Source organism: Saccopteryx leptura, chromosome 2 (genome assembly GCF_036850995.1).
Source record: "Saccopteryx leptura isolate mSacLep1 chromosome 2, mSacLep1_pri_phased_curated, whole genome shotgun sequence".
NCBI classification, from domain to species: Eukaryota; Metazoa; Chordata; class Mammalia; order Chiroptera; family Emballonuridae; genus Saccopteryx; species Saccopteryx leptura.
The window spans coordinates 214,411,547-214,423,804 of NC_089504.1; the positions used below are offsets into that span (position 1 = coordinate 214,411,547).

Sequence of the window (12,258 nt, forward strand, 5' to 3'; positions counted from 1 at the left end):
TAATTGCCCCCACATGGGCACCAATCAGCAGGATGGTGGGGAGTGTGAGTCCAAGAATGGGGTTAGGGGAGATATGACCCTGTCCTTGACCGTGGGGCCCCACACACTGCACAGGCAGCCAGACAGCTGCCTCTGGGCCTGGGCGCTGCTGCTCCATGCATGTGTTAGCCCAGGGTTGTCCTGAGAGGACAGCTCGCCCTTCCTCTTGAGTCCTCTGGAAACAGAAGCCAGCTGTGCGTAGCTCCACCATGGGCACTCAGGACCAGGGCCCCAAAGGCCCTGCTTGGCCTGTGGTGATGTTCAACTGATGTCATCACAGCAAAGTTAGAAACATTCAATTTCACTATTTAAAAAAGGAGCCATTATTTTTTTTAAAAAGCATAGAGTCCAGATGAACTATTCAACCGTCACAATGAGGTTTGCTATAATCTCCTTTGATTATTCTGTGTCCAAAAGTATAGGATTCTTATCTTCTGATGAGTGATATTCTGAAATACCAGAAGTCTGCCAGGCTCTGATAAAGTCCACCTATCCCCTTGGTCAGAGGCAATCAGTCCCTCCTTGTCCCTCTGGTGGGTAGTCTTCCCTGGTTGAAGAGTCTACAGGCCAGGCCTGGTGATAGAGTTGGGAGTCCCCCAGTCAGTGGCACCATCAGCCATAGGCAGAGGGTAGGGAGGGAGGCCTGTCCCTGCTGGGAGTTCTGGAGCCATGGCCCGTACAGGCCCAGTCCACAACCTAGCCAGTTGGCTATGACTCAGAGTGCCCCCACCTAAGACACGCAGCCATGGGGGACCGCAGAGTGGGTAGCAGCTTCAACACTGCAGCCCAGGCCATATCACGAGAGCTTGAGCAGACTGTGCAACCTTTGTCCTGCTGTGTGACTGTGGCTGTGCTGTTTGACTTTGGCCATGTTGTATGACCCTGGTTGTGCTGTGCAACCTTGCCACAAGGCGGAAGGGGAACTGAGAGGGTCTGTGAGCTGACCCCTCTGGTGTCTGTGGTGCAGTATTTCTGCAGTTATGACTGCATGCCTCTGGAAATGTCTGTGGTCTAAACCACAGAGTGGTTGTGACTAAACGGAGAGTGAATGAGTGACCATTTTCACTGCTTCAAGCAGAGGCCTCAGTCTGGCTAGTGCTCCCATCCCTGAGCCGGGCATTATGCCCCTCATGCCATCAGACTAGCCCATCACACTTGCTCCATGGTGCCCTCTGACCCCACCAAGGGCAACAGCTGCAATCCCAGCACTGTGAGCTGTTCCAGGCCATCTTGCCAACCCTAGCTTGGGACTCCTGATTCCCGGTGTCCTCTGATGGAGGAGAGCCCTCTGAGCACAGCCTCCTGCACCACTCCCCTGGGGCAGGTGCAGCTGGGTGTGGTTCTCCACAGGCCCCACCCAACTTGCTGCACTGAGGGGCAACCCTCTCGGTGGTCATTTCAAGGGTGTGAGGCCCACTCAGTACTCATGCCTGAAAGTCCTCTGCTCTCTGCTCTATTTGTTCAGTTACTCTTCACTTAGAAATGCACTCAACTGTTCCCAGGTGTGATGAATCCTTCCCAGGTAGGACGGCTGCTCCTGACCTCCCGGAGCTTCACAACACCAACAAGAACAAGGGATTTCATCAGTCCAGTGCCTGTCATTCATATTTGCTGCATGTACTTCACCATTCACCATCCACGGGAGCCTGAGCCATCAGGAAGGAGACGGGGCAGTTCCAGCCATGGCCTGGGGCGTGCCAGCTCCCCACACAAATGGGGATCAAGCCTGTGTTTAGGGGCTGTCTGACCACAAACGTGACACCAGTAACGCCACTTGGGAGGAGTTCTGAGGAGACCATGAGTTCTGTTTCTGACTTGATTAGGGATGTGGGTGGGCAGCTGTGTAGATACTGGGTCACTCTGCCACCCTGAGGTGCCCACCGCTGCTTAACAGATGGACATTCACCAGCTCTCAGAGTCCTAGGCCTTGTCACCACTGCCCATGTGGCCCCTCCAGGGTCCCAGCGGCTGGAGGCTAAAGGGAACATGGACCAGCACCAATTGTCGCCACAACCAGTAGTTGGGGAAACTTCAGAACATTTAGAAAAATATTTTTGACTTCACAAAATACTATCATACTTCAGGAAAATAAAAACTATACAATTTTTAAAAAGAGTTGGACATGTGTTTTAACATCAAGCTCAGTACAAAAGAGAGATAAGCCACAAGCCGCCTGGCGAGACTTCAGTTCCTGGGAAAGACTGCTGTGGTCACTCAGGCAGGGTCTTAGGCCCGGGCCCAGGGGCCACAAGCATGGGCTAGAGGCAGGTCCAGGTGGCCCGGCCACCAGCACAGCTACTGCAATCTTTCATTTGAGGCCGGATGACTTCATTTAAACTTAAAGAAAGACGTTAACTCTTGATGGTTTCAATGACTCGTTGCATTTTGGGTACCGGTTGAAATTTTAATCTTAGGGTTTTTCTCCCCAAAATTTCAAGAAGCTTTGTATCGCTCAGCCATACTTTCTATGCTTCTTCTTTGGATTTTAATTCTTTTGTTTACTTCTCTGTCATTAACAACTTAAACATTTTCGTGTGCTTTTCTTAGGTCCTGCCCTTTGTACTTTGTGAGGCTCAGAGGCCTTCAGCAGGCCCAGCATGAGGAGTCTTGCCCGCAGTAAGCAGCCTTTCCACCTCCAGTGCCCGTCTCTATCAGAGACCGCTTTCCACTGCAGACCCCCTCCAGGGCAGACCCCCTCCAGTGCAGAACCCCTCCAGTGTACACCCCCTCCAGTGCAGACTCAGAGCGCTTCCAGTACAGACCCCCTCAGTGCAGACCCAGAGCCCCTCCAGTGCAGACCCCCTCCAGCGCAGACCCCCCTCCAGTGCAGACCCCCTCCAGCGCAGACACCCTCCAGCGCAGACGCCCTCCAGCGCAGATCCCCTGCAGTGCAGATCCCCCTCCAGTGCAGACCCAGAGCCCCTCCAGTGCAGACCCCCTCCAGTGCAGATTCCCCTGCAGTGCAGATCCCCCTCCAGTGCAGATCCCCCTGCAGCGCAGACCCCCCTGCAGTGCAGACCCCCTGCAGCGCAGACCCCCCTGCAGCGCAGACCCCCCTCCAGTGCAGACCCCCCTCCAGTGCAGACCCCCCTCCAGTGCAGACCCCCTCCAGTGCAGACCCCCCTCCAGTGCAGACCCCCTGCAGCGCAGATCCCCCTGCAGCGCAGACCCCCCTCCAGTGCAGACCCCCCTCCAGTGCAGACCCCCTCCAGTGCAGACCCCCCTCCAGTGCAGACCACCTCCAGTGCAGACCCCCCTCCAGTGCAGACCACCTCCAGTGCAGACCCCCCTCCAGTGCAGACCACCTCCAGTGCAGATCCCCCTGCAGCGCAGATCCCCTCCAGCACAGACCCCCTCCAGTGCAGACCACCTCCAGAACAGACCTGTCTCCACTGCAGATGTCCACCATTTTACTGAAGCCCCTCATGGAATGGAATAACTTCTCATTCAGTCCAGAAATAAAGGCAGGGGCTGATGCCTCCCCATGTGTTCTCTCCCCTAATATCTCAGTGAAGATGATGGACCCTCCCTACAGATGGCAGGCCCCAGAGCTGCCTCTCCCATAGTGCCCAGCATGGCTTCCACTCAAGTTGCCTTGGGCCTAGATCAGGGACCTAGGTCACATTTCTGACATCTGGCCACCACACAGCCCTGACTTCGTGAATCACCACAGACTTCTAAGGCACCAAAGCATTTGCCCACTGACACTAGGCAGCCACAGCCAGCTTGGATTGAGGGCAGGCTAGCTATAAGCATAGATGCAGAAACTGTACCTCCAGCATTACCACACAGATCTGCTTGACACACTGGATGATGGCGTCGGGAGTCCCTGAGATGGTCACTGCCCGCTCTGTGGAGTTGGGCAGCATGTCCCCAGCCACCTGGACCTGGGCACCTGTGGACTAGAGAAACCAGACATTGGAAGGTACACAGCAGAGGGAGGAGGCAGCGAATGTTGAACTAGCATTTCCTGGATCCTCTTGGGGGTGTGCCTAAGGCACAGTGCACTGAGAAGGGAAGCCACCCAACATTACCCCCATGTCGCCCCTCCACATATCCCCCTGGGGAGCTTGTAGGAAAGTCTCATCTGTCTCATCCCACAACCGTCCAGCACAGAGCTCATGCAGGGCAAGCATCACTGCCCAGGCTGCACTGTAACTGGCTGACAGGTATTTGCAGGAGACAAAGACAGAAAGGGAGTCACTTTTTCAAATATGTGGAATTCTGTCTCCTCTGTGGAGTGTTAGGTCACAGAGAATTATAGATTCTAGATGGACCTAAACTTTGTGGCCTCTTCCCGTGAAGGAATGAAGACTTGGTGGCCACCCTCTTTCAGGAAGGGAAGGATCAGGATTTCCTTGAAATGAATGAACATGTGACTATAAAGTCCACAGCTCCAGCCAACTCTGTCCCAGCTGGGATAGCTCTTATTCCTCCAGGAAACTGGGGACAGAGATCACAGGCCCCATGTGTAGGGCCTCCATGACCCAAAGCCACACAACTAGGGTGAGGTGCCACAATCTGCCCTGTCCCAAGAGGCCTGTCCCAGTCCCAGTGGGGGAACATGCCTCCTCACGGTGCCCAGCACCTCTACGCACGCCTCCTTATCCATCCAGTCACCCAGCACCCCCTGGGCTGGGAAGGGTCCTGTTACCTCCCTGATTTCCTTGATCTTGGAGCCACCTTTGCCAATCAGGGAGCCGCACTGGCTGGCAGGGACCACCAACCTCAAGGTCACCGGGGGCTTGCTGGTGGCAGGGCTGTTGCTCATGGAGTTGATGATGTCCTGAGGATGGAGGAAGGTGTGCGTGTTGCTGACAGCCTGTGCATGAACACCAAGAGTGCAGAGGGAGGCTCTGCCCCGAGCCCTGACAAAGCAGGGCAGAGGCACAGAGACCAACGAAGGCTCTTCCCTGAGCAGCTCGCAGGCCACGGGGAAGAGGACACGCGTGGAGACGCATGCACTCCTGGATGGAGGAGCACACGCCCTGGTAGATGGCTGAGTGTGCAGACAGAGGGCACAGTAGCTAGGCTGGGCTGCTTACAGAGGCTTGAAGGTGCAGTCAGGCTCAGAAGGACAAGGAGACAGTGGTGGGATGGACAGAAGGGGATCCACAGAGGTGTGTGTCAGAGCGGCCATGGTGCTGCTATGGACCGGGCAGGGCGCAGATCAGAGTGTGCCTGGCCTCAGGGCCTGACCTTTGTCCTTAGGGCCTGGCAGAACATGGGGGTTATGGACAGACAGAGTAACAGACTTTTGACATAAAAATGTATACTCCAGCTTGATCACCCTCTCAGTAAAAACATTAAATGTATATCTAAATACTTTTTGGCAATTTCAAAAGGACTAAAAACACATTAAAACTTTAGGATGTGACTCCCCGATACAAGTGCACAGGCACTGACAAACGCCCTCAAGGGATTCACTCTCTCATCTGTGTCCCCTTATCCAAGCCAAGTTACTTCACCCAGGGTGGGGTCACTGCTACAGAGACAGCTGAGGGTCGATGTGCTGGCTAGGGCTGAGGACACATCAGATGGGCATGCACACCTTCTGACTTTACAAGGGAGACGCTGGCCCATACCAGGTAGACCAGAGCAGGGAGAGTCCTAGGAGGCAGAGGAAGGGACAGAAGCTGAGAGAAAGTGTCCTGAGTGGGTTAGACTGTGACCTTCTCCACACAGAGGGGAAGAGGTGCCTGAGAACTGGCTGGGACCAGCCCTGTCCACAATCTGTCTTGAGTGGGTGCATCTTACCTCCTCAAACTTGTAGGCAATCATGGCAAAGGCCTTGAAGATGGCATCAGTTGGGCCCGTGATGGTCACGATTCTCTCTGGGCAGTTCCCCTCCGAGATGTTGATCCTGGCACCACTCTAGAAGGGAATTGGGCAAACCCCAGAAACTGGATTAAAACTGCAGGGCCAGGAACGGGCTGGCTTCTTCCCCAATAGCTGATGCAAACCCATCTGGTTGGCCTCGAAGGACAAAGCTCAGCACTACACAGTCAAGTTCTCTCCAGTACTATGCTCCAAGGTAAGGTTTGATTAGAGAGAGGGCCATAGTGACCAGGAAGGATGCAGTGTGCCCACACAGCTCCCATGGGAACTGCTGGGGTGTGTGCTGGTGGAGGGAGGCCCTCCGTGCTGCTGTGGGCTCCTCGTCAAGTGCAGTGGCCACAGAGGCCCTCCCACCCATCGGATACGGAACACAGCTGTAACACACAAACTCACCTCTTCACGCATCTTTTTCACAGTTTCTCCTTTCTGGAAGAAAGATTTAGACAACAGGATGAAGGGTCACTCAGGGGTCTACTACAGGCAAGCAGAGCGTTTGGTGCAGCAGTGTGAAGTGTTGGGAGCCCCCTGCACCTTGGTGTGCCCCAGGTGAGCGGTCATCAGCTCCTCAGAAGGCAGGCTCCCTACCAGGTGCTACCAGAACCTGACACATGGCACAACTCACTCAGCCCTCAGCACACCTGGCACATGAGTCCACAGAGGAGGAAACCCAGCACTTACCCTGGGGCATGTGGCTGTGAGGGTGGTGGGCTGGGTGGGACCCGGGGACCTGACTGGGCAAAACACTGGGCCTGGACCACTGCTCCATGGAGTGCAGACGGGAATACACCCAGGTCACAGCTGTCTCCATCTTCATCACAAAGCAGGACCAGGCCCATAGCAGGAAGGGAGGGAGGCACCGACTGAGGCGCACATGGAAAGAACTGGACTTTGAGCACTGCAGGGACCCCCACTGCATAGGGACCACTTGGGATACCAGGGACCCTGAGGTAGTCAAAATGGGACCAACAAGAGGGCAGCACCTCACCTCTAACCTCTCCCACAGGCACAGGCTCCAAATCAGCTCTGACTTTTCCCCGTGGGAATGTTTCTTCTATTTTGGAATGGCAATGAAGAGACTCACTGCCACTCACAGAGGAAGGTGACTGCTCTGCGGGATGGCTGGGCTCTCACACCCGGGAGGAAGGTCTGACTACCAGGGTGGCAGCAGGTGGGGCTCCTGAGCGACCCGCTGGGAGCCAATGAACAGGATGCTCTCATACCAGCCTCATAGTGGCTCGGCCTGAGAGTGAGCGACTTGGGATCCCCTGGGATCTTCACAGCACAAAGATGCGGCTGCTCCCACAGCACCACCCTCCCCCCAGCACAGAGACCTCGACAGAGGCAGAGCATGTGATTAATAATTACCTTCCCGATGATGCTTCCAACTTCCTGCAGGGAGAATCACAAAAGCTAACGTCATACAGCAGAAGGAGAAAAGCACTTGTGATAGGCTCTGCAAACCCGTCTGCTATGAGTGAGGAAGTGACATTTAGACGGTCACGAGAGGGCTTGCAGGACCTGTCTGGAGGGGCCCTCTGTGCCCTTCTGACCACCACTGACCCTGGTCCTGCTTCTGAATGACAGACAGCCGAGCAGAAGAAAATGGTAGCTACTTTTCAGTACAAGTCGGGAGGCATGCTTATGCACTAATAGCTGCAAGGAAACACTGCAAAAAACAGACAAAATGTAAAATCTCCCTTGATTTTGTGATGTAAAGAAAAGTTAGCATTGCCTTTGCTACTTGACTTTAAAAAGGTAGAACATTCAAAGGCACCCCTGAACTTGCCACCACAGTTCTAAAGCCTGGATCCAATGACAGTTTGGACATGTGGTCCTGGCCAGGCCTGCCTTTCCCTGCCCAGGACAGACCCATAGGGTGCTACCATGCATCTCATAGAGGTGGGGCCAGCCTGCTTATAGTTGCAGAGAATGACATCTTTCAAAATAAAACTAATTTATCTTATCACAACAAAGTCCTTAGCCATTATGTTTCTGCTCAGCCATGGGGAGGGAGTGTGGAGTAGGGCCTGGGGCAGCAAAGGGCAACTGGGTACAAGGTAGTAATCCCTCTAGTGGTCATTCAGAGGCCTCACCTCCCATGGGCAGGGTTTGGCACTTGTGGTGGCTGCAGCTAGAAGGTGAGGCCACATTCCTGATCCCACAGACTGCCTGTGCTGGTACGTATCTAGCTTCCAGAACCTTGACCAAATGCCACTCCCAGCCAAGGGAAGGAAAGACTGGTGGTCATCTTTCCATCACAGAAAGGGATGCTCTGAGTGTGAGCTCCCCGCTTCTGGAAATCTAGGGTGAGCAGAGCCATAGGAACGGGGTCAGAGCCTCTGCAAGCCTCCTGGCAGGAGACCACGCACGTCCTAAGAACTTCTCATGGCACACATGTGGGACCTGGAATTGGGGGTGTGAACTGCTGGGCCCACTGTAGAGATTAATATGTAAATAAAGATGCAAATGTGTAGGCATGTGATAATACAACATTCACACGTGTACATATATACACATATACATAGGCACATATGTATGTTTTCCAGCTCTGTCTGGGACCCAAGCTAGAACAAGGGTGACGATCACCCCATGTACATCGATCTGGGCCTCAAACACCATCCTCCCTTCAAAGAAGTCAGGCTTCTTTGGAGAAAAGCAGACTCCAGGACTGCGGCAGGGAAAGCATGAGTCATGAGCAGCTTTTTGGGCCAGAAGCCAGGCAGTGCTGTAAAAATGATGGGCCACGTCAAAGGGATGTAGAGCCAGCCAAGAGGGGCCCCCACAGGCTAAGTCAGGAGCAATCTGAGCATCGAAATAAATAATGACAGAATGGGGAATAATCAGATAAAACAGCAACCCTGAGTGCATGCAGTCATGAATGCGAGTGGGGAATGAATGAAGGCACCGGAAGCCCGCTGGCAAAAGGGGTATTACATAGTGTCTACACCCCCACATCGACCACCTAAGGATAGTGGGAGGAAAGCAGCACCAGGCAAAGATGCCAGGCAGGTGTCTCCCTAACTTGGTGATCAGTAATGGGACACCCTGAAATCGAGGCCTCCTAATAGGAAGGCTTCTGTGACTTTCCTGCCAACAGAGAGGAAATATAAAAAAAATTCCAGTGTGAAGGACATTCTACAAAAGAACTGGACAGAAATGTTCAAAGGTGAAAGGCCAAGGAAGGTCAGGGCAAGTCCTTCAGGTTGAAAGAGGCTGGAGAAGTGACAAGGACTTAGAGTGAGAGGCCACCTTGGCGTGCCCTGTCAGTAAAGGCAGTGCTGGAATGACCGAGACTGTGAATGGAGTCTGCAGTCAGGTAGCTAGAACAAATCAGCATCACTGTCCTGCCCTGAGGGGCGTAGGTGGCGATGCAGGGGACCGCCTGTGCACGTAGGAAACACAGTCTCTAAGGTACTGTTCAACAACAGGCTATCTCAGCAAATCATTTGTTTTGAATGAGTCCAGGAGAAGTGTACTTTAGGATGGACTGCTCTTGCTCTATAAGTCTGAGATTGCTTAGAATTTTTAAAAGTCTAATGTAAAACAAAGGCCCCAGCGGAGGGCAGGAACGGCCTTCCTCCCAGCTGGTCTGACACCTTCTGAGGAGCGGGACAAAGGCAGGGCTTGTGCTTCCGTACCTTCCCATGCATCAGCAGGCGGATTGTCAGGGTCACGTTCAGGCCACCTTCTGAGACCTTGGACTCCATCCTTCTCCAGAAATGTGGCCGGGGGTGGTGGTTTAAGGAGCCAAGGGTGCAGTGAGGAAGGACAGATGGGACCCAGATGGTGTCACCTGGAAAGAGAAGGCATAGCTACTATCTGAGAACATCAACGGCCAGCTTACTGGGGAATGTGCTGGCCTCTGGAGGCTTCCCAGGGCATGGGAAAATGACCTGCTGGGGCTTGGGGTACAGGGCAGTGGGGGGTGGGCCTCAGGAAAGCCCTCCAGGGACGGATCCAGCCCCACTGCTCAGTAACTATGTGACAAATGCAGGTCACCAAGCCCTCTGGCCTCAGTTCCCACCTCTATAACAAAGGAAGAGCTCTTTTAGCTGTCAGAGGGGCAGCGGGGTCACCCAGCAAGCTCTGGGGCCCTCAGGTACATACAGTGAGTGCCAACTCTGCTGAGAAGTTAGTTTTGCCCAATCCCTTCACATGGGTACCAGGATCCACACCCTCCCGCTGCAATCCTCTTCACCCTTAAAAAGTCAGGAAATTTCAGTATTGTGCCCTTGACATCTTGAGTTGAGATTCCTTGATAATCCTCACTTCTAAAGGGGATTTAGTCTCTATCAACTAAACTACCAAGTTGCTGAGCACCCCCTTTATAAGTTTTCAGAAAATACTTTACACCTACGTACCACTGGTCTGTTTAAGCCATACCTTCTGCAGACGGCTGGCTCAGTGCTTGGCCCACCAGACAAAGTAAAGGCTCTACTTTGTGAGTTACAGGCAAGGAGTGACTGCAGGCAGGGAGCCTCAAGTATTGGAGGGAGGAGCGTATTGTGCCCCCAGGCTACATGCCGGTGCTCAGGTCCTTGGGACTTGGCCTGAACAGGTGAAGGATGGAGGACAGTATCCAAGCAGTGACCAGAGTCTCCTACCCAGGTCTGCATGGGAGTCTTGGCTGCAGCTCCTTCTCTGGGAGGAGCAGTTCTTCCTCTGGGCTGGATTCTGAGGACAGGACTCCTCTACCCAGTGTATGGAGCAGCCTCATGAGACAGGCACCAGTGGGGAATTTAAGCAAGGTCAGGTGAGGGCTGGAGTGAACAGGGGGGAGGGGACTTTCATATCAGAGGGAGAGGGGTCTAGGAGATTGAAAATGCATAGCCCAGATACTGAGGGTGGCTAGGGAGCACCAGACCCTGACGCTCAGGCTGAGAGGTGCTAAGTCCCTCTGAGGGCAGGGGTCATAGTGAGTGGTGTTCGTGCAGCATTGATGGAGTATGAACAGGCAGTCTCTGGGACCCTATCTGCGCAGTACACACACAGGGGGCGGCTGGAGAGCCCCCTGCCTGGGAGTACAGAATCATGGCAGGGTATGGGGGTATAGGGGTGTACAGGGATACTGCAGAGTCACGAGGGTCCCACAGGAAAAAGGGGAAATGAGGGTTATGAGTGGCCCCCAAGGGAGCAGAGGACCAACTCGTCTTGGAGAGGGTGGGTGGGCAGCAGGCAGGGGAGCAGAGAACAGGGGCCATAGAGAGCTGACAGCAAAGTATCTTTGTTGTACAGAAAGGGAAGGAAGGGCTGGCTGGGAGAAGATTCCAGATGACCTGTGTTGCAGGTCCAGGCCCAGGGGTTCCACGAGAGACCCAGGAGGGGCCCTGGGCCGCCCCCGTAGAAGCCACCACCTGCCCAGGTGCGTACCTTAGCGTGTGCCAGGACAGTGGGGGTTGAGGTTTTGGAAGCCCTGACAGAAACCAAGGGCTGGCTCTGTGAGAGCTCCTCACACAGTGCTCCCTTCACACACTTAGTCCCTTCACTAACGAGGGAGTTACACTGCCAGCGGGCAGCCTCATCCTTCAGGAACAGAAGTCCTGTGAAGCCTGCACGTGTCCCCGTGCACCTGTGGGCTGACTGGACACTGGTCCTGTGATGTAACTTGTAAAGATGGGAGGCTCTGTCCACACACAGGAAAGACTGTAGGTTAAAAGACAAACTTTTCCTTTAACTTTATTTCCCTTTAATTTTTTGGGCAAAAACAAAAAATGTCTTTTTCTTATCAAAAATATTTCTCTGCTAAAAATATGCTAAAGGGAAAACAAAAATAAAGCACAGGATCAAAGCACATCCTATCACCTATATGCTGCGTAGGGGAGACCTGCAAAGGGCAATCACGGGTGGTTGATGGGCTTAGCACGCTTCAGCGTTAGTAAATATACACTTGCATTTAAAAATGTATTTGCAAACAGAAAGCCAACTAAATGGGAAATGATTTTTTCAAACGACAGCTCAGATAAGGGCCTAATATCCAAAATATACAAAGAACTCATAAAACTCAACAACAAACAAACAAACAATCCAATAAAAAAATGGGAAGAGGATATGAATAGACACTTCTCCCAGGAAGAAATACAAATGGCCAACAGATATATGAAAAGATGTCATCTTCTTTAGCTATTAGAGAAATGCAAATCAAAACGGCAATGAGATACCACCTCACACCTGTTCGATTAGCTGTTATTAGCAAGTCAGGTAATAGCAAATGTTGGAGAGGCTGTGGAGAAAAAGGAACCCTCATACACTGTTGGTGGGAATGTAAAGTAGTACAACCATTATGGAAGAAAGTATGGTGGTTCCTCAAAAAACTGAAAATAGAACTACCTTATGACCCAGCAATCCCTCTACTGGGTATATATCCCAAAAACTCAGAAACAT

At 53.0% G+C, this 12,258-nt stretch overlaps 1 protein-coding gene across 18 annotated transcripts in view; it reads right to left on the bottom strand.

Annotated features, from left to right (window-relative positions):
* PCBP3 (poly(rC) binding protein 3) overlaps positions 1-12,258 on the bottom strand; it is a 294,334-nt gene that overhangs the window by 25,029 nt on the left and 257,047 nt on the right. For all 18 annotated transcript variants that reach the window (XM_066369986.1, XM_066369981.1, XM_066369983.1 and 15 more), the window contains 6 exons: positions 9,516-9,670; positions 7,243-7,266; positions 6,271-6,303; positions 5,797-5,913; positions 4,694-4,825; positions 3,813-3,941 (listed from right to left, as the gene is read on the bottom strand). In XM_066369986.1, the coding sequence (XP_066226083.1) occupies positions 3,813-3,941; positions 4,694-4,825; positions 5,797-5,913; positions 6,271-6,303; positions 7,243-7,266; positions 9,516-9,670 (590 nt within the window). The remainder of the gene's footprint in view (positions 1-3,812; positions 3,942-4,693; positions 4,826-5,796; positions 5,914-6,270; positions 6,304-7,242; positions 7,267-9,515; positions 9,671-12,258) is intronic.